Raw genomic sequence first — 20,680 nt, forward strand, 5'->3', positions numbered from 1 at the left:
TAATTAATACATATTCTTAGATTAAGTAGTATATAAAACAGAGGGCTCTGCAACCAATGTGAGATGCCATGTTGCGTCTGCATTTTTGATTATAGTTGTAGGGGACAAAGTTGTCATACGTGTTTTAGCATTGTGATAACTTCTTGGTGGAGGAGAGTTAAAATCTAGCAAAAACAACCATTACTCTATGTACGTACATACATACACACACACACATAAGCTATAAGCCGCTGATAATTACTGAAATTTCCCCCACCAAAACCTATAGGGGGAGCTCTCCATATAGGGGAGAAGAAGAATGCTAGCTCCCGCTTGTTGACCTTCTAGTGAAAGATGGGTCTTCGTCAGCTCTTTAATTCAGCTCTGCAGGAGCAGGCTTTTCATTGGTTTGACAGCTCTACGTCATGCCTTTCTTTGATTTCAAACTTTGACTTCTGATCCCTGGCGACAGAATAAAATCCACAGAAAAGCTGCACCTTTGTATAAGCCACATGGTTCAAAGCATAGGAAAAAAGTAGAAACTTATAGTCCAGACAATAAAGTGGTCTGTCCATTTGCAGAAACGGCTGGTTTGTTAATTAGCCTACGACAGACGAGCTCCATTTTAACAGTTATCAGCTTATGTTATAATTCACAGAAGTCCTACTGGCTAACGAAGTCCTGTTTTCAGAGAATTTTCTCATGTGTTTCCTCATTTATATTAGCTGATCTGACAAGGCTGACAGAGGTTAATGTGTCCACTACATTCAGAACGCGTAGAATACCACTCCAGCTTCCATACTAGTTCTCACATGCTTGAGCTTGATTGGAGGACCCAATCTGTTAATTGTAAGTCCTTCAGTGCACCACTAGATGGAGGAAAATCTTACACACTGTCCCTTTAAATAGTCCCAATGGACTTTAACTATCCACAAAAACTCATTACTAGTGTGTGTCTCCAATAATGTCACCTCCTGTTGTGAAAAACTTGTCTTTAGTAGACCTAATTTAGTTTTGCTCTAGACTGATCTCTAAAAAAGTTTTAGGGCCATAAGGAGACAGTTCCTTCAGTCTCTGCGTTTCTCTGAACATGTTGTGTCCTCACATGATCTTGAGCTTGCCAGCAGCAGGAAGAGGGAAAGAGTCGGAGAGGAGCTGTAATGACATCCTCAGTGACAGGAAGAATGGGAAAAGTGAGACACAATAGTCTTAACCAATCAGGCTGCCTGCCTCCCCTTAGGCCCCCTCTTACCAACAATAATGCCTTTGTGTGAGGCTGCACTCCGCTCGTGTGTTCACAGACATGCACAAAGACCAAAGTGAAGCATCGTCCACTTCCCAGGGAGCCACAAAGACATGCGGGTGAAGGAGAGCTGCACGTCCAGAGCTGCTTTGAGGCTTATGAGCCTGCAGGAACTAAAGCTTGTATATAATCTGAGAAATGTCTGTTTATGCATGTCAGTGTTTCTGTCCGGGCAGCTACCACCCCACTCCTTCGTTCAAACCAGCCCCCCCCCAACACACACACACACACTGGGTGAGAGGTCACACGGATTGGCATTCCTCTCGGTCTGGGAGTGGAGGAATATTTCACTGAGTGGTTTGGTCCATAAGAGACAGGGAGCAGAAATGGGCAGCAAAGAGCAGGAGGAGTTCCATGTGTGTGTGTTTGTGTGCGTGAGCACGTGAGACTGTGTCTAGGTGGTGAATTGAAGCAAAAAAGAGAAAACCCTTGTGGCTTCTTCTCCGCTTCATAAACACTGCTGTTTGTTTAGTCTAAGCTGTGCCAAGGGACAGACACTTAGACATGAGGACACACAGACAGACAACTTCTATTCATCTACACTTAAGAGACAGGCCACAAATACCCAGCAGAACTACAGTGAGATTATTTTAGAGAGCCTGGGGAGAAGACACCAGAAGCAAAACTGCTCAGAGTTAAACAGAGGCTATGTTTAAAAAAAAAAAAAAAACAACACACAAACACACACAACAAACAGACAGAGCAAAACAAGCCTGAAAGTCCCAATCTTTCGTTGATTATTTGCAGAGAAAAGGAAGATTATGCTCCATAATCTGAAACTTTGCAAACTTATAAAAATCATGAGGGCTAGAGATGCTAATGGAAATTAGCTCTTAGCTAAAATCAACGGATCGTGAGATGCTAATGGAAATTAGCTGTTAGCTAAAATCAACTGGGTTGAACTGGGTCACTACCCGACCCAATCCAGAAGCAGAATCCGTACCCTCAATCCATACGCATGTGGAACCTGACATACATCCAGGTTGCCCTTGTTTTTATTTTGTAAAAAAGACCCAAAATTACATTTTTCTCTCCTCAAACATAGCAAGCAAACGAAAATAGAATGTTTCAAAGGTTAATAATACATTTCCTGAGAAAATAATTAGCTTAAAATCTTTTCTGTTTAATCAGTCCTTTGTGTCCAATCTGCACCGGCAATGGGATCCTAAGCTACTTCTTGGAGATAACTATTTCGGCTTTGGATTTAAACATAGATCTAATCTTTTTGAAATTAATGTTTTCCTTTCACGTTAACGTTATGGTATATAATGCATGATCTAAAGAAAGAAACAACTAAATGCAGATGAACATGGTTTGATCATATTTTGCAGGACTGTTCCAAGCATGTCTGTTGATGACGTCAGACAAGCAGTTTAACTTTTTAAAAAGCATCAAGATTATCCCATCTGAAAAGTCATTAAACCTTTTTTTAAAGATATGTATTAGCATTCTTTAGTGAGATGGAAATAAGTAATATTACAATAATTAAATTATTTATGGAAACCCAGATGTATATCAGGTTGTGCATGCACAAATGAGCTGATGGTACGGATAAAGCTTCCGGAACAGATCGGGTAGTGACACCAACTAATTGTGAGATACTAAGAGAAATTAACTATAAGCAAAAACAAACTGACCATTGGTCTGCATTATGTAGCTATAAAATGTAGTGCTTCATGATTGACTGCGATCGGCTGAAATCAATGGAGGTCAATGCTGTATGAAAACTTGAGAAAATTGATCAAAAATATAAAAAAAAAAAGAAAAAACAACATTAAATTTACACAAATATAAAATACTACAAAAAATATACATGTTTTCAGAAATTACTTTTTCTCGTTTGGTCTTTGAGATCAAATTGAAAGAGACAAAAAGGCCCAAATACATTTTAAAAACTAGTGGTGGAACAGCAATAAAAGGAATTGTTTTAAGAAGTTCTTTCAAACAGCAAAGCAAGGGGGAGAAGGTATCATGTTGTGGGCTCCTTTGATGCCGGATTTAGCAAGGATTGCATATTTGAATATTAAGGGGTGAAGTTTGGAGAAACAAGGTTTCTAAAAAAATTGTATCTGAAGTTCTCTGGTATCGCTGGGTATCTCAACGAGGCGTTACCATGGAGAACACCAATTAGCCCAAACCTGCCCCTTTGAAATCCTTTAGGCACCTAAATTCTGATTAAAAGCCTTTGGGGAGACCTAGAATCAACTATTTCTAAAAGGACTTCTGCAGGCTAAAAATAACACAAGGACAATGATCCAAGTGGAACAAGCTAAAAACAGAAAGCTAAAATTATTATTATTTTATAAAGTTTTCTATGAAAATGTCCTTTAATGTCATTTTTGGTCATTCATTTGATGTAGATAATACTTAATTCCTAATTATGACACTTGTATGCGTTTCTAAAGGCAATTCCATTTCAGGACCTTATCCTCATTTTTTGGTCAGTTTAATGGCTCTTCTTTTAGTTCTTTAGAAACACACACACTGAGAGACACACTGGCGCACTCCAGACAGCTGATGGTGCCATCAGATTTCACTGACAAACGCGTGTAGTGAGACTTAGTGAAAGTCGATACTCAACGCCTGCTTCTCCTTGTCCTTTAAATCTGCAGCCTCTCTCTGAACCAATTCCTGCTAGAGCTCCACACATCACAACACTCCTCAGACGCCCACACGCTGACCAACCAGACAGTCAATGAAGATGATGACGTGACTGCAAGCTCAAGACGGTATGACTCAACATCATCTATGACCACAGAGAACATTAAACATGGCTCCCCTTCAGATCGTCCATCAGGCCGAAGCAGATGTCAGAAACATTCTAAACAAATTCAGTGCTATGCTTCCAGACAGGCTGAAAAACTTCTGTAAACACAACAGGTCTAAGAACGCGCGCAGCAAGCCGATTTGTCACAGAGCCATTAGCATTTCTTTAAATGCAAGCAAGTGCCTCAGGTCTTTATTAAAACGTACCTAAAGCAGGACCCGCTTTTATGGTGTGTCTACATCTGCCTGAGGAGGGAGAGAGACCCACTGGGACCCGGAAACAATAGAGAAAGAATAGGCCTTGACCTTTCGGGACGGAGTGAGAAGCGAGTGTGTGTGTGTCTGATTGAGAAATTAGCTACAGTTCCCACCAAATGGTCAATACACACAAACACACACAGAGGCAGACATCCAATCCAGCCCTGAGGGTAAGAAACCAAAGGCCAGACTCCAGTTGTCTCAACCCCGACCCAATCGTACAAACAACAATGCAGCACACACACACACACACATGCAGGCTCAAGCACAGCTATCACTTCTGCTTTTGAATGTCCAGCAGGGTCAAAGTTCACCTCTTCTTCTGCTTCCCTCCAGCACTTCTTTGTACGACCTGTGTGTGTGTGCTCACATTTACTAACCACACACTCGCTCCTTCATTCATTATAAATCCAAAGCCGTTAGAGCTCTGCTGCAGACCTCATTCAGTCAGCCTGGCAGAGTGAGTATGTTTGAATTGATTATAATTACTCATACTCCACAGACATTTATCACTGATATGTGGGGGCTCCACGCCCTGTGGGGTCATCATACTCTCAAATTGTGTAACATCAACAGCCGTCTTTAAATTACAACACTAGAGCGACGATTCCTACTGCTGCAAAAAATATTTAAAGTAGAAAAAAAAGTGATATTAGTTAATTAATCAGAATAAAAAAAAAGTAAATGTTGATGTTGATTTCATGGAAAAGTTTATATTTCTATTACCGTAATTTGAAATGCCTTTATGAGGTGACGTGATCACACAATGAGCATCTCCTACTGCCACATGTATGATATAGACAAGCAGAACGTGTCACCACGGTTTATGTGGACCTTCAGGATCTTCAGGTGATGAAAACCTGACCATGTGGACGTGTTTGGCGGGCGGAAGACTTATGAACAGATTGTGTTTTGACTGGACTTTCTGAAGATTTGGGAGATACGGAGAAGCAGATCAGAGGTTAGCAGTGATATGTGTGTGGGGGTGTGTGTCTGTGTACGTGGGGGTCAGACGCAGATGGACAGCTGGTGTTTCCGTGGTGCTAAATCACCCCCCTTCTTTCCAGCTCACATGCACACAAACACATTCACATCTACCATCCCCCCGACCACTAAAGGGAGACGCCCCTTAAAGCTTTCCCTGTTCAGCACACATCCCAAAAAATAAAATGTTAAAAGTTAAAACAAGAATAAAGGTGTTTCAACCAAACTGACAGACAACAGGAACAATCAATCCGACAGTTCGTTCAGACCCCGGCAGAGGTGACAATTTTATGTTCATACATATTCATAAATCAATCATAGATTGCTCTCTGTGGGCAAAGCATGATGCCTCGCACAGGCGAGCTGACATACACGCTCCTGCTTTTATGAGCTCATCAAGTCCCTCAGGTCACCAACCGCCATCTCAGACAGGAATGAGCGAAAAACAAAAAAAACAAAAAATCACACACATCAAACGTCCCAGCACAACCCACACACACACATGCACGTATCACACGTACACACATCTGTCATTGCGACTGTGACAGCAATAATTTCCCTGCATGCACTTCACTAACACATAATAATCCCAAACACTGCTGGGAGAAGACCACCAAGCAACACACACACACACACACACTGTCTGCAGGACCACCAAGCGGAGGGGCTGTCAAGACAAGATAAGTGTGTATTTAGCGCCAAGCTTTCGGATTCATCCACTAACACACACACACACACGCAGATCAACAACAACAACACACACAGCCTGGCCCGGACTCCTGAAAAAGCTCTGGCTTATCTTTCCCCACAGATAGCAAAATGGATTAAGAGCCACATTTGGCACGTCCAGGGAACTGGACAGATAACCAGGAAAACACTCCCTCTGACTGCAATCACCGCTCAACATGATTTGTGTGCGTATGTATGTGTGTGTTTTCCCTGCGTGAGCAAAAAGCAGCAAATGCATTTAAGTTACCAAAACCCTCTGCCAAGTGAAGGCTTGAACCTGCAAACGGCGTGGGCCGCTGTGTAAGCCTCCTCCATGTCTGGAGGAGCGATGCAGCGGGTTGACCCAGGATCCGATCTATTAAAACACACACATTCATCTTCTGAGCGCACACGGCATGAGGCAGACAAAGAGCCGCGTGCGAGAGGACGTCCAGCATGTGTGTGATGTCAGATGGAGACAGAGAAGGGGAGCCCATCATACCGCATTAATGTGAACCCTGTCCCCTGACACGGCACGCTCGCTCTATGACGCCTCTGGTTATGGATGCCTGCTACGAAGATGATAGCAGAGTGAGAATCCCTCTTTTATAATCCTCTCACTAATAGAATAATTAATAGTAGCAAGCAAACAAATGTGATCATTACATGAATGTCTGACATCAGAATGAGATGTCAGGCTCTGCTTTTGGCAATCTCTGCAGAGTGCACAAAACTTTGGAAATTGGACGTTAAAAGAAAATAGCATGTTGAAGTATACCAGAGTGAAATATTAGCAAATTCAGAATAACAGATATTAGGGGTGAAGGAATACATCCAGCTCACCACAGAGAACTACACACAAGCTTGGCTTCATGGCAACAACTTAAGATTTTAGTCATAATTTAGGGAGAAATATGCTACCATTATAGTTACCACAAGTAAGAGCAAACTATATTTTAGAGTATTTAAATCACTGTAGACTTTTCAATTCCAGGTTTAACAAACCCCTTTGTTGAAATTTTTACTAAAAAAAAAAAAAGTCACCAAGAAATCGTCTGTTGACCAAAACTTGTCAGTTCTAAGCTATATGTTGGCTATTCTGGGTCATACTGACAAAACTTGAAATAAGGTCAAATGAGGCAGAGATATACGAGAGCCTAGTTTAAAGGAAAGTATCGTCTTGTTAGGACATGCATATGGCTGCAAGAGAGAAAGAGCAAGATGGACTTTCAGCAGGTAACATGTTCAGATTAAGGCTGAAACAATTAGTTGTGATTAATCAATTATTGAAATAATCATCAACTAATTTAGCCATCGATTAATCCTTAACTGGACTATAGAGACTCTAAAATATGCCTTTAGCTGAGAGAGTAACCCATTTGGAGCAGTAATTATACAAAAATTGTTTTAAAAAAAATGTGTAAATATTTTGCCTTTTTCGTCGATCAATATGCTTTATTTTCTGTAAAATAATCTTCTTTAAGGAACCTTTTGCTGTCCAATTATTAATTGATTAATCGAAGAAATAATAGACAGATTAATCAATTAGCAAATTAATCGTTAGTTGCCGCCCTAAATCAAGTACCTCAGTTCTGTTTTACCTTTTTCAACATTTAACAATCTGTCATTGGATATGCTGGATTTGGCATTAGCCGCTTGGGAATCTAAGAGTGAAGGATCTATATTCTCACACATACACTGCAGTTTCATAGTTGCAAAAACTAGAACAATCTATGAAAGTGGTTTATTTTTCTGTGTCTAATAACACCTTTGCAATACAAAATTTTAATTGGGATTATTAGAGATATCCCGACAAAAGTTCTTAATTTCTGATGTGATACCAGTATCGCATCATATGATATCAGCACAAATGTAAACTTCACATATCAAGTGTTATTAGTCAAACATACAACTATCATCAACAACAGGTATGATAGCAATTGATCTATCTATTGTGAACAAATGGGTTATATAAACTTTAGAGTGTTTCTATCCGCTTGCTTATTTGCAAAATTTTAGATGTAGGCATATATATTCTAATATTCATATTTTGTTATTGTTGAGCAGGTATATGATATCAATATGGACTGATGACGTCCAAAATACTATCCAAAAACGCTGGAATTTCCCAACTGCGCTGCTAGTAGGCAGCATCTTGGAAGCCTAACATGCAACTTTTGCATAACGTATGATAGACTCTGTCAATAAAACAGAGCTATTTAGTAACTTCTTCCTTGCCTGCTACAAAATAAGAGTCTCCAACATTAATATAAAAGGACACCATTAATAAAGCAAATAGGTTCCTATCTTGGGCTCATATTAAAAGCTTAGACTTACTTATCTAGATGAAGTCCAATACTGACAGCAGAAAAATAGGTTATATTGAGATTCTAAAGAGAAATACTTAGATTTTAATTTTGGGAGATGTTGTGCAAAGAAAAGACCTCTCACACCAACACACCAAGTATTCAGGATTTGAAACTGGACGTAAACAAATGCAGCCTCATTGACTAGCTCTAAATGAGATGCTAACTTTAGCAATACTGGCAAATAATTCCTGCAACATTGACAAATCCTTCATATGTTGTTCAACTTCCTCCTCTCTTACTTCAAAATAAGAGTCTTGATAACAGATAGAAGCAGCAGCTTACTGTAGTTCATCAAATGAAGTCATGTAACAACAGGTGCTGTGTACGACACTGATGCAGGTGAGCACATTTAGCCAGCTCAGCAACGTCGCTACGTTTTGCAACTTTTCGGACTTGTTTTTTTTTTCAGCGACAAAATCAAGCAACTGCTTCTTGCTGCAGACTTTGGTAGCAACACATGCACCGATAGCGCTGAGTTTACTGTCTTCAGCGAGTAGTGAGCGAGCGAGACCCTCCCTCCTCCAAAACACCGCAGCTGCAGCCCATTTCTGCAGTCAGAGGGACTCTCCTCTGTTTCTACTTTTAACAGGAGCCACACGTGCAAAGCTTCAACTGATTCCCCCCCGAATTATGAAGTGGGATGAATATAATATTTTGCCTTTTTTTTTAACTGCCTTTAATTTGAATTAGATAACATAAAATATAATTTTGTTTCCGTATAGGTTAGAATAACCTTCAGGAACACTAGAAAATGTTTTATAAAGTTTATCTTGAGTTCTTAATGTATTTGGAGTATCCCTTTCAGTCTTGCTAATGCTGATGGACCAATAATATGCAAATAACGGGACTGCATCAATACCCTGCTGCGCTCATAAAAAATCCTGTTTAGAACCCTGTCATGAAGGCCGCGTCCTTCCAACACCTCAAAAGCAATTAAGGCTGGAAGTGATCAGCTGGGGTTTGGGACAATCTGGCCCTCAGCAGCCTCCCTGCGCTCTCACCTCAGCTTAACTGAGGTGTAACCCTGTTCCTTACACAAGCCTAACCCTGACAGCAAAGACCTATGAAGTCTAAACGTTATATTTTTAACATTATTTATTCTGATATACATATTATTTATGAGAGGAAAAGACAAATCTTAGAAAATTAGAAACTTAGAAATTAATAATGCATCATTGTTATGACTGGACACCATATGGTGAGTTTATAGGTTCTAATCAGATTTGATCAAACTTTTCCCTTAGCTTGAGTTTGAGGACAACATTATGATTTCTAATCATCACAAAGAGAAGCAGGCAGGTAGTTTGTCGATTGTGATCAAAAACCCACATTTGAAAAAAAGGCAGCCTCACAAAACATAAAATATGACCCAAGTTAATTAAAATTTTAGGAATGCACTATTTAAGAAAGTTTATAGTGCTCCTATTTTTTTTCTGTACTCTTAAACTTTTTTTATTTGGGAGCTCCTGGTAAAAAAAAGCCAAGCGTACAGTTTCCTTCTCTGCTAATGCATTTTTTCTACCCTTTCATTTGCTGCTAGGGAAATAAATCTGAGCCATTACATAATCTTATTTAAATTATCTCATTTTCTTTGACTATGTACGGAAGCGTATAAAATAACAACAAAAAAAGCCAGCATTTTCATCTCTTTCTACATGTTTAGCTTTTAATCAGGCTGGCTGTCTCTCTTCTTCTCTGTCTATTAGAGGCAAATCTCCTTCTTAATGGATTTCTATTGTACCACCCCCCCCTCCATTCACCGCACAAACACACTCCCTCTGTGGGGGCCCCTTAACCAGGCTCTCCATATGCCTGACCTCCACCTCCTTTCTCCTCCTCTTTCCACAACCCCCTACTCCTTTCCCCTACTCCTTCCCCTGCTCTCTCGCCGCTCTGCCCCGTGCTGCCATCTGGTAGGGGCTAAAAAGAGTGATGGAAAAAGTGGAAGATGCGAGGGGAGAAAAAAATGGCAGGGACAAGTGTGGAAAGAGAGATGGATAAAAAGATAAAGAGGGTGAGCGGGAAAAAGGAGTAGATGTGGACACAATACAAGAGCGAGTGAAGAGGCTGTCCATCTGCTCCCCACCTCACCTCCCCTCCCTTTCTGACACACAGCCTCCCGTACACAACAAAGAGAGTATTTAACCTCAACGCACACATACCCAGGCATGCAGAGAGAGAGAGAGAGAGAGAGGCAGAGAGAGTCTCTTTAACCCGTTCCTCTCCAATGAGCCAGCCTGGGGTAGCAGGTGATGACTGGATGCAGGCGGGCGACGTGAGGCAAAGGGCTGGGTGGGTGTGGGTAATTGGGGGACGGAGCTGTGGGGAAGCAGGCTTGAAACCGATCTGAACCAACACCAACACGTTCTCCCCTCCCCTCAACAAACCTCAGAAGACACAAGCTTTTCAGTGCTGTCACTATGACAACAAGCTGTCAATCATCGCTAAGCGGTGGGCTTCCTAATTAGGGGGCTGATGGTGGTGGATTATGAGCGGCTGTCCGGGCTTCAGAAGGCAAGGCTCGACCCACCCAGCTTACTAATGGATATAAACACTGAAATTCTATCATGTTATGCATTTTTCTTCTTGCTTTTTTCTTTTCCCCTGAACAATCCCACAGGCAGGTCAGAAGGTTTACAGTGTGGTTAGTGATGCATCCAACAGAAAACCAGCAGGAACTCTGGCTGTGGATATGGATAAGGTTTCTTTGCCAGCTTCAAGTCATAAAACCACATTTTGCTTTATTTCCAAATATATGCTCCAAATGTTTGAAAAGTTTAATAAACATGAACACACAACGCTGCTTCCTTCCATCTGGGCCAAGATTCTCAACTAATTATTAATTGCAGAGAGTTACAGTCAGATCAGAAAATCTAAAGAGGATGTGACAGCGATATATAAACTTGACAAACTTGGATGACTGACTGAACAACCAAAAAATGTAGGCTTTGATTAAAAAAAAAGGCCAGGAAGAAAATTACAGCTTGCAGGAAAAAGGGTTTTTTAGGAACTAAAAAGATAATGACCTATATGAAACATGGTGGTGGCAGCTTAATAATGTGGGATTTTTTTTTTTCTTTTCTTGAAGCAAGGGTTTGGAAGATGGTCGAAGTTAAAGGAAAATACATCTTTAATTATAACCAAGTAGAGTCAACTGGATTTGGAATATTTCTAAAATAAACCCAACAAATATTTCATCATTTTCAGGTAAAACATGTTGGGAAGAGCTTCATTAAGAGGGACATGCAGGCTGGTCAGAGTTGATGGAAAGATGCATGGGGCTAGACATCTGTAAGGGACTACAATATAAACCGGTTTATGTTCATTATTATGTAAGACTGGTCCGGTTAGGGTGCAGACCTAAAACTGGGCTCTAAATACCTAAAAACGATGCTTTCTATACAACCTCACCTATCCTTAACTATTTAGTTAAGAATTTGTAGGAATATTCATTTTATGAACCTCAGAGACATGCTGCTAACAAAAGCGAGTTCTACAACACTGCAAGTTTCCACATTTTGACAACCATGTATAGTCTTACTTTATCCATCACTTACTGTCGGTCTATCAATCTTTATAAAGACATTTACATTTTGGGTTGCAAAGGTTTAAAAGGAAGTGTGACAACGTCTTTATAAACATTTATTCCAATGTTCCCCCTGAGCCGACCGTGTCCGCCTATGAACGACCTCAAAGCTGACCATTCCAGAGGAAGCCTGTTCAAACACCTACCATGGGGCTCTTCTACCTTGTGAGCCACTTGAGTCAGAGCGCAAACAACAGAGCAGAACACGACTCTGCAACATGTTGACAACATGACACTGTTAGTCCTGCTGGGCCTGTCGCGCTCAGCGCCGCTGAGATGGCTGTCAGGTTTGGACACACACACAGCACCGTGTAGGTCAACATACCCTGCAAACACTAGATTCCCCCCAAGGACCTGTACATACACAGTGTCACACACACCAGAAACCGTATAGTGTGGGAAGGGTGATAGGGGAGGAAGGGGAGGTTTGGGGCGTTGAAGGCTGTGGCCCACAAAGGCTGATCTGATTAAAGGAGGGAAAGGGAGAGGAAAGCGTTGAGGAGAGGGGACTGGAGGGGTCTCTGAGTGTATGACCACAAATGGAGAGGGCAGACACCAGCTGTCACTTGCTTGAGTCAGCCCTATTCTCAGTTGCTATGTGTGTGTCTGAGTGGGTGTGTGTCTGTGTGATCTCAGCCACAGTGGGTTCAGTTACAGCAAACTTTGACTCCTTGTAAACGTAGCTGGAGTGGCGGATGACAAAAGCTACAGGTTGAGATGTTTAGTTAGACAGAAGTGTTTTCGTAACTTAAACCTGCGAGACGTATGATAGTTTACGATTTATCACTGATTCTAAGAGAGTACAGAAGGAGGACCAGGGGACTTACCCTTTTTCTCGGGGGACCTCGTTCTTCGTCCTTGGGGCCCCGCCCTGCTCCTGCCCCGCCTCCTGTCCGCCCTTGTCGCCCCCCTTTACCCTCACCGGCCGGAGGTCTGATGGTCATTCTGATCTCTGGCGGACAAATATAGTTCTCAAGGCTCTTGGGCGGCTTCTTTGTGCGCTTGGTTGTCTGTATCTTCAACTTGAGACTTCCCTCTTGAAAACTTGCTTCCTTGATGGAGAACTCCTGCTCCTCCATAAGCCCCTCCCCTTGCTCCTCTAGCCCCTCCCCCTCACTGGCAGCGCCGTTAATCACATCATCGCTGCGCACTAGTCCGACGCCTCCCACTGCCAGTTGATGCTCCTCGTTCAGCCCCGCCCTACTTCCCCGAAGGTCCGCCTCTTTGGGTCGGGCTGAGCCAACCAGATCCCTCGGCTCCATCCACGCTCCCACCACAGCCAGTCAGGATGGGGGGGGGGGAGCTCTGGCAGCCGGCCTATGGGAAGATTTAGCACAGTGGTGTGGTGGGCTGCTTGGTGCTGTCAGTCAGCTACTGGGGTCTTGTCCGTTGTCCCACAGGAACGCTGCGAAGCCAGGGACAATCTGGGAGAGAAGGAGCAGGCGAAGAACATGATCAGAGGGGGGAAAAAAGGAGCACATGCATTTTCTGTTCGCTTGCAACCTCTCAGCACTCGCTTACCCGCAGTCAACAACATCACTGGCAGCCTGTTAGACGTGCCGACAGACAGGACCATCACAGAGAAGCAGAGGCATACTGCCAGACTCTCATTTGCATGTTGGATCCCACATAAACATTTTCTTCTAAGCGTCTAATACCTCAGCGTACCTTCCTTCCTCATTTCCAGCAGATCAGAATCTAACCCATGCAATCACTGCTAAATAAAACATTCCTCGTCTCTGCTCTTAAGCCAAGTTTAAGTTATCCTGAGGACAAGGCTGAAAATATGAACAAAAATGACTTTCTCCTTTAAATCCAAGGCAAGGGGGGAGGAGGAGGGAGGGAATCTCACAGTGGGGGAAAAAAAAAAGAAATACCAGCAGAGAAAGAAGGAGCAAAGGAATCTAAATTCCTTCCCCAGATGTGGTTTACGAGCTGGTCTGGAAAAACCAGCGTCTGAACTGTTTTACACACTCACATTTCAGCATTACTGCACACATGCATTAAAAGTCCGTTATGCACATAAATATACATCTACATGACAGATCGTGGATCAGGCCGCACTGCTGCAACCTTAGGGGCAACTTTTTCATTAGATCAAGATTTCATCATTGGATTAATGCATATGCACGTAATCATCATCACACATACTTTCACAGGCCAAATATACCGGGGGTATAAACAGAAAGCAACCAAAACAAATACTAGACTACAGTACTTACTACAGCTCCAGGGAATCCCATCAGTCAATATGACATAAGGCAGGACTGAGTGGAAGTGGGGAATGCTGTCTCACATGCTGGGTTAGTCTAGCACCATTTCCACTGATGTGAACCCAGACTGGACCACAATTTGCAAACATGACTCAAGTAAAAGCTTTGCTGCTCACTAGAGACATATAAAGACCTCAACGTTCTCAGCAAACATCCTCAACCCTTATACTGGGTGACACACTCTAATGGTTACTGCTGAAATATATAATATTACCATCCATCCATCCCAGACCACCAGGGACATAGATTCCCTCCAGTGGTCCGTGGTTCTTTCCCAGTTGCACATGCTGGGAAACCTCTAAAGAGAGAGACCCAGGAGGCATCCTGATCAGATGCCTTAACCACCCAGCTGACTCCTTTTAATGTGGAGTAGCAGCAGTCTCTCCCAGCAGGACGGAGCTTTCTCACTCTCTCTGTTAGGGTGAGTCAAACCATCCTACGGAGGAGGATCATTTATATCTTTATATCTCATGCACATCAGTTAGAGTCCAAATATAGATGGACAGGTAAATCTAAAGCTTTGATTTTTTATAAAAGACTGAAGACGCCAGACTTTATCCCCACTGCTTCACGTCGAACTTCACGTGGAAAAAAAACGAAAAGGTGAGAAACCCTCCTCCCCATTATTACCACTTATGATCAGCACTATGTTTAGCATTACCTTGATTGTTTTCTCAGTGTGCCTTATACGAGCTTAAGGCTTGAATGATCCACTTATAGCACATGCTTTGAGAAGGACTGAATATCACGATTTACGTCTCTTATTCAAAATACAGTTTAACAGCTGGTGGTTGATTGCTTCACTGTTCTTAAAAACAATAATGTGCAGCGGTATCATTTTCCAGACTGAAACTTAAAGCCCTGATTTTCCTTCCTTAGCACTAAATACGTTTGTCAGTAAACAGTTTGATTTAAAGCATATTGGTAGGCTTTTGGAATCTCTTTTTTGGAAGTCCATGATTTCCAATTAGTGGCTAACATTGAAAGTAATCTTAAAGGTTGTTTTTTTTCTCCCTGTTCCTGTTTATAAACATTTTCTTTCATAAAGATGCTTGCAGTTATCAGTAAACTGCAATATGTTTTAGTATAAAAGGCAGGGAAAAGAGATGTGTTCTCTAGGGACATGTGAGCACTAAAATAGGGAAATTTCCAAAGGTCGCAAGGCAACAGGACGAAATCTTTGAAATGAAATGCAATGGCCCACTTTTACAAGGTGAACCTTGCAGTCCCCCACTGTAGATATGTTTAAAACAACTTTTTTTGAAACAGCAGGGTTCACCCTCTATAAGTAGGCCATGCATCACAATTGGTGATTCTTGAAAGATTTTCGTCAGTGACAGCGCATTTGCGATTGGTCTTCAGAGTACCCAGAGAGTACTCAAACTCCAGAAAAAGCAAAGCTCAGTTATAAACAACGTAATCCAAACCTAGAGTATTTTTTGCACCGATTTTTTGTTTTTCCCAAACTGTTTACATTTGATCACTGCTGCACTTTATGGCATTTTAATTTATTCACTGTCTGCATGCTGTACTAAACAAAATTTCATTTTGTATAATCTGTGTATACAAAATTACAATAAAAGTTGTTTAAGTCGACAGGCTGGATCACCTGTGAGATTTAAAATGTGTAATGAGGGAAAGGTTAGCAGAAGCTGTTAGTCTAAAAGTTTCTGTGTGGCTCCAATGAATGCAGATTAGACTTTTCCACCAAATAATTTCTAAACCTAAGTCGCAGCTGTTCCAAGAGCAACTTTAAATCTGGTTTTATGAAAACAGAAAAGGATTAGAAGAAGAGTCGGCTTCCTGACGCACAGTCTGAGAGAAAACTTGGATCCTCGTGTCAGTCAACACAAATCATTCCTGGAGAATGTTTAATTGGGATTTTTACTGTGGAGGATTACAGAGAATCATCTTACAAAGGTTATGATGTCTGTGTTTTTCTCCAACTAGTCGATGTCTTAATTTATCCTCAATAATTTACAAACCCCCGTTTAAATAGCTGTTAGTGGGTTTTTAAAGATCAGCTTAAATACTTTTGTAATCATGCTGCAAATGATTGTAAGAAAAGAATAAAACATTAGCTTGGTAAAGATGAAGAAAGTGATTTATTTCAGTTGGAAATTATAGATAACATGCAACACATGTCGTGATATTTAAACCAGCATTATTAACCCCTCAGAGAGAAATCTCCCAGCGACAGGAAACACATCAAGGAAACGAACGCTTTCTTCTCACTGCCACTAAAAGCAGTGAAACAGCTCTTTCATTCAGATTCTATTGTGGCCTTTTTCAAACATTTTAAAATAAAGTTTAGCAGAGATGTTCTAAAAGGAAATTGTATATAGCTGTGGGTAGTTCAGGCAGCAAAAACACCTGAGGGAGCACGGATCTTAAAAGATAACAGGAAGGCTCAAGGGAGAACCGCAAAGTTGATCTGTTTATATTTCCTAATCTTTCAGCTTCTGTCTATTTTTATTCAGGATTTAAAAACGTTTTTTTGATATCTTAGTGTTAAAGGAAAGAGATTCTCCCAGGAAAACACAGTACCCAAGCAATGCTACCTCCACTAACCGCTAATGAAACAATCTAATAAAAGTTTAATATGTGAACTCTGTAGTCTGTTAGTATTTTGTCTTTGTTTTAATAAGACAGTAAAACCAGGGTTTACAGTAGCTGCCCCTCAAACACTCAGGTTTGATTTATGTTCGACACTTCCACAGAATCCTTGCGGCCAAATTACGTAATTTTAGCTTCCGTCCTCAACGCGGCGTCTGCACCCGAAAACGCCGGGGGAAATCTGTAACTACATGGACATCTACTAGTCAGGGTTCACAAAGATATACTTCAAGAGACATCTTGTGATTTATCCAAGAAATATTAAAAACAAACAACAAATTGTATAAAAAATCTCTTGGAAAGAAGTTACTGTCACTCTTGGATAACAGGAAGATGCTTTCATAAAAGTTGGAAATGGAAATATTTTCTACTTCCTCATGTAGTGGGGTGTTGTAAGCTTGCATTTGGTGCTGTACACATCCGCTTGGAGCCGGCCAGAATTATTAAGCACAGGTAGAAAAGCAGAATCAGAAATTTAAGAAGCAATAAACTTTACATCCACTTTTACGGCAACTTCTCCTCAAATACTCAGTGTTTCTGTTGCACCATCCTGAGTTTAACTGCCTGAAAGAGTAATCTGCTGCATGCAAACATTTTAGTTGGCAGCTCATCTCTTTAGCCTCAACTCCAGTTTCCGTTCACCCTGTCCCAAATTGTCATAGTGGGAAATGTTTTTATGCAGCTTAGGCGGAAAGAATTGATGCTAAATAAGCACTATCTCCAGTTTAGCTCAGAACTTCAGATTAAAGACCATTCAGAGCTTGTAATCACTTTGGAGAAAACCTCCCTTTTAAAGAGCTGTTTTTCTAAAGTGGCAAAAAGTATCGTCCTGCCTTTTAGCAGTGAAGATTATTTTCCTCTGTGGTAGAATCTCCACATCTTAAATGTGAAGCTTTTTGGCAGACCGAAGCCTCGGATGTCACACCCTCCATGATTTAAGTCTTCCACTAAACAGTCCTCCAAACAAACCCGGCTCACTGTACGACCGCACATTCAGAAGAGTTACATCAGTCTGTAACAGTAATACATAAATAAAGAGGCCAAGATGATCAGCTTGATGGATCACCCAACTCTGGGGTGTTTTTCAGACCTCTCTAGAATGAATGAAAACCGCTCACTTCCAGGAAGAAATCACTGCAAAAACCACGACTGTGGTCGTTCAGATGGCATCGGGGGTCTGCAGGGTTTTGCAGAAATAACAGGAGATATTGAGTCCAGGCTGATCTCACACCATGCCCACATGACCCACTTTGGTCCTAATGCCAGCGTAGTGACTCGACCCCTGTGGTATGTGTGAAAGCCACCCTGACCATCATGTGACTGTGGACAATGACAGAAGATGAAACCCATGCCAACCACTACACAACGCACACAACTGCACAGATCAAAAAGACACTTTAAAGATTTAAGACCTTTTACCACCATGACCCTATATGACAGCACAACGGTATTAAGCATTAGTCCAGGCTATTACTGCGTAAACTACTTAGCTAGGTCATGGCTCCTTCTCCTCCCTCCCTGCTCAGCTGCACTAAGAAGCGTTTAGTACAGTTACTGGCAGGCCCGCAGAGTTTATATAAGCCTGACCCTTCCTCGGGCCTCCCTCACTTACTTAGCCTGAGCCTCACTGTCTCCTCTCCCCTATGCACACAAGCACACATATACACACCTCAGCTAGCCTCAGACAGCAGGCTGATTGTGAGAGGCCAGAGTCGCTGCATAAATAGCTTTATTATGCTCTCAGAACTGCCAGAGCTAACCAGCTACGCTCTCAAACGGCATAAGGTCGAGCAAGCAGGGCCGCGCAACGCTTTGCCTAATGATGAAACACCAATAATGGAACACAGATGGACAGAGGAGAGAGCGCCGGGGAATGATGCAAACGTATGGACAAATCTAAAGGAGGAAGAGAGTATAAGCGAAAAAACAGAGAGATTGAGACGGGAGGAGGGGAGAGGGATGGCAGTAGAAACACAACCTTTTAAGGCTTCATACCCAGCAGCTCAGTGCCTGAGGTGGACTTGCAAATAGCTCATACACACATGGAGACAAATGCATGCACGCACACACATTTACTGATTCAGATGCACACCAAATGGCTGGGTTTTTTTTCTTTTTCATTTGGAGCTGGAGTTTTTTTCCCCCATCTTTCTTTTTTTGTGAGAGAACCAGCAGTCTGCGGCTGCAGATGAGTATCTTAATGAGATGCAGAGCACTGTCTATTCATTTATCTGCTTTACTCTTTTAATACAGTGCTGAAATATTTCCTACAGGATTCCATCTTAGCTTGGAAAGAAATCCAACAGAGCTGGCCCAGTCCTCTGGTATTCACAAGGAGAGCCAGCTCCATATATAATCAAACTATGGAGTGTTGGCCTATTGGTTAGGGCAGTGTGTTCGTTCCTGGTTCAATCCCCACAGCCTCCACTCTTGGTTGCTTTGCTGTCTTGACTTGTTAAGGGATGGGTTAAACAGAGGTAAATTTCTCTATCGTGAGATCAATAAAGTTCATTTATTATTATCATTATGTAGCAGCTTGGCCTCGAAAAAGTCACAAAATGCCACCTGGTGTAACAAGTCAACAAAGGGGGGCTTGAAATTCCCTTTAGAAAGGAAACTAAGAAAATAGCAATGGTATTGTTGAAAGATAGTTTTTTTTTTTTTTTTGTAAATGTTAGCAGAGACTTAAATCATACAAACATACCAAGTCTGCATTTTGGTTATCTGTCATCTGTTTGTGTCATTCTTCTCCCGTTTAACTGAGTTTGCAGAAAAGCTCATATATCCATCCAACAAAAATCTCAACTCAAGGGTTGTCCTTAAAGGCTCCAAATGGTGGCCAGATACATAATGCAGTCAGTTACTTTTACATATTGATTTAATCAATTAAATCCTAATTTGAACCCTAAATCTTGTACTTTTTTAGCATTGTTTCCATCTGATATCAGCATTTAACAGTTTGCTGACTTAAAGAGACCAAGAAGAAATGGATTAACTGAATCTGTAAGGAGGGAAATACTTTTCACAAGACTTTTAACTAGAGCTGTAGTGTATCAATGTTTGAAGATGGATTTATTAGATATATTAGGCAAGATCTGATGATTTATGAATGGGGAGTGTTGGCCTAGAGGTTAGAGCAGTGCATTTGTGCTCTGAGAGGGTTGCAAGTACCGGTTCAATCCCCACAGCCTGCACTCTGGGTCCCTGAGCAAAACCTTAACCAATGCTCCCCGGACGCCGCACAATGGCAGCCCGCTGATGCACAAGGGGATGGGTTAAATGCAGATCAATAAAGTTCAGTTATTATTACAAGGTTTATACAGTAATGAATAACTCTAATTTAATGCTCTTAGAAATAATTTTAATGCCACCAACAGGTAGCCGTCGGCAGGCTGCAGCCATGCCCCGAATTCCTCGTTTTACAACAACTTTTGTTGAAATTGGCATTCTTCCTCATTCTCTAGCTTTTTCTCCGACTCAAGCTTCTTTTTCAAACATACGTCTTTGCAATGAACCGGAAGCAGTTCCAAGCAAATATATCGTGATATAATATGTCTGACGAAATTGTTTTAATAAGATTTTTTTTTAAGAAAGCATTTAAATGCCACAATAAACACATTTAATGAATTGTAATGCCAATTAAGGCCGTAATTTAAAAAATAAAATAAGATTTAATGACTTTTACTGATTTTTAATGACCCGTGGAAACCCTGTGTTATTAGGAAGTGGCCTGAAAATCAAGGTAAAGGTAGGTAAAGGTCCCAAATGGAACCGCATCTGTTTACGAGTCAAACCAAAAAACTCAAGTTTTCCGAGTTTGGTGAAGGCCAAGGTGAGA

The 20,680-nt window shown here is 41.5% G+C and overlaps 1 protein-coding gene across 1 annotated transcript in view; it reads right to left on the bottom strand.

Moving 5' to 3' along the window:
* Nucleotides 1-20,680, bottom strand: part of setbp1 (SET binding protein 1) — a 51,525-nt gene that overhangs the window by 26,243 nt on the left and 4,602 nt on the right. The window contains exon 2 of the mRNA XM_015396747.1: nucleotides 12,781-13,377. Within this exon, the coding sequence (XP_015252233.1) occupies nucleotides 12,781-13,215 (435 nt within the window). The 5' untranslated portion in view covers nucleotides 13,216-13,377. The remainder of the gene's footprint in view (nucleotides 1-12,780; nucleotides 13,378-20,680) is intronic.

This window comes from Cyprinodon variegatus, unplaced genomic scaffold, assembly GCF_000732505.1.
Source record: "Cyprinodon variegatus isolate N-32 unplaced genomic scaffold, C_variegatus-1.0 Scaffold818, whole genome shotgun sequence".
In the NCBI taxonomy this organism is placed as follows: domain Eukaryota; kingdom Metazoa; phylum Chordata; class Actinopteri; order Cyprinodontiformes; family Cyprinodontidae; genus Cyprinodon; species Cyprinodon variegatus.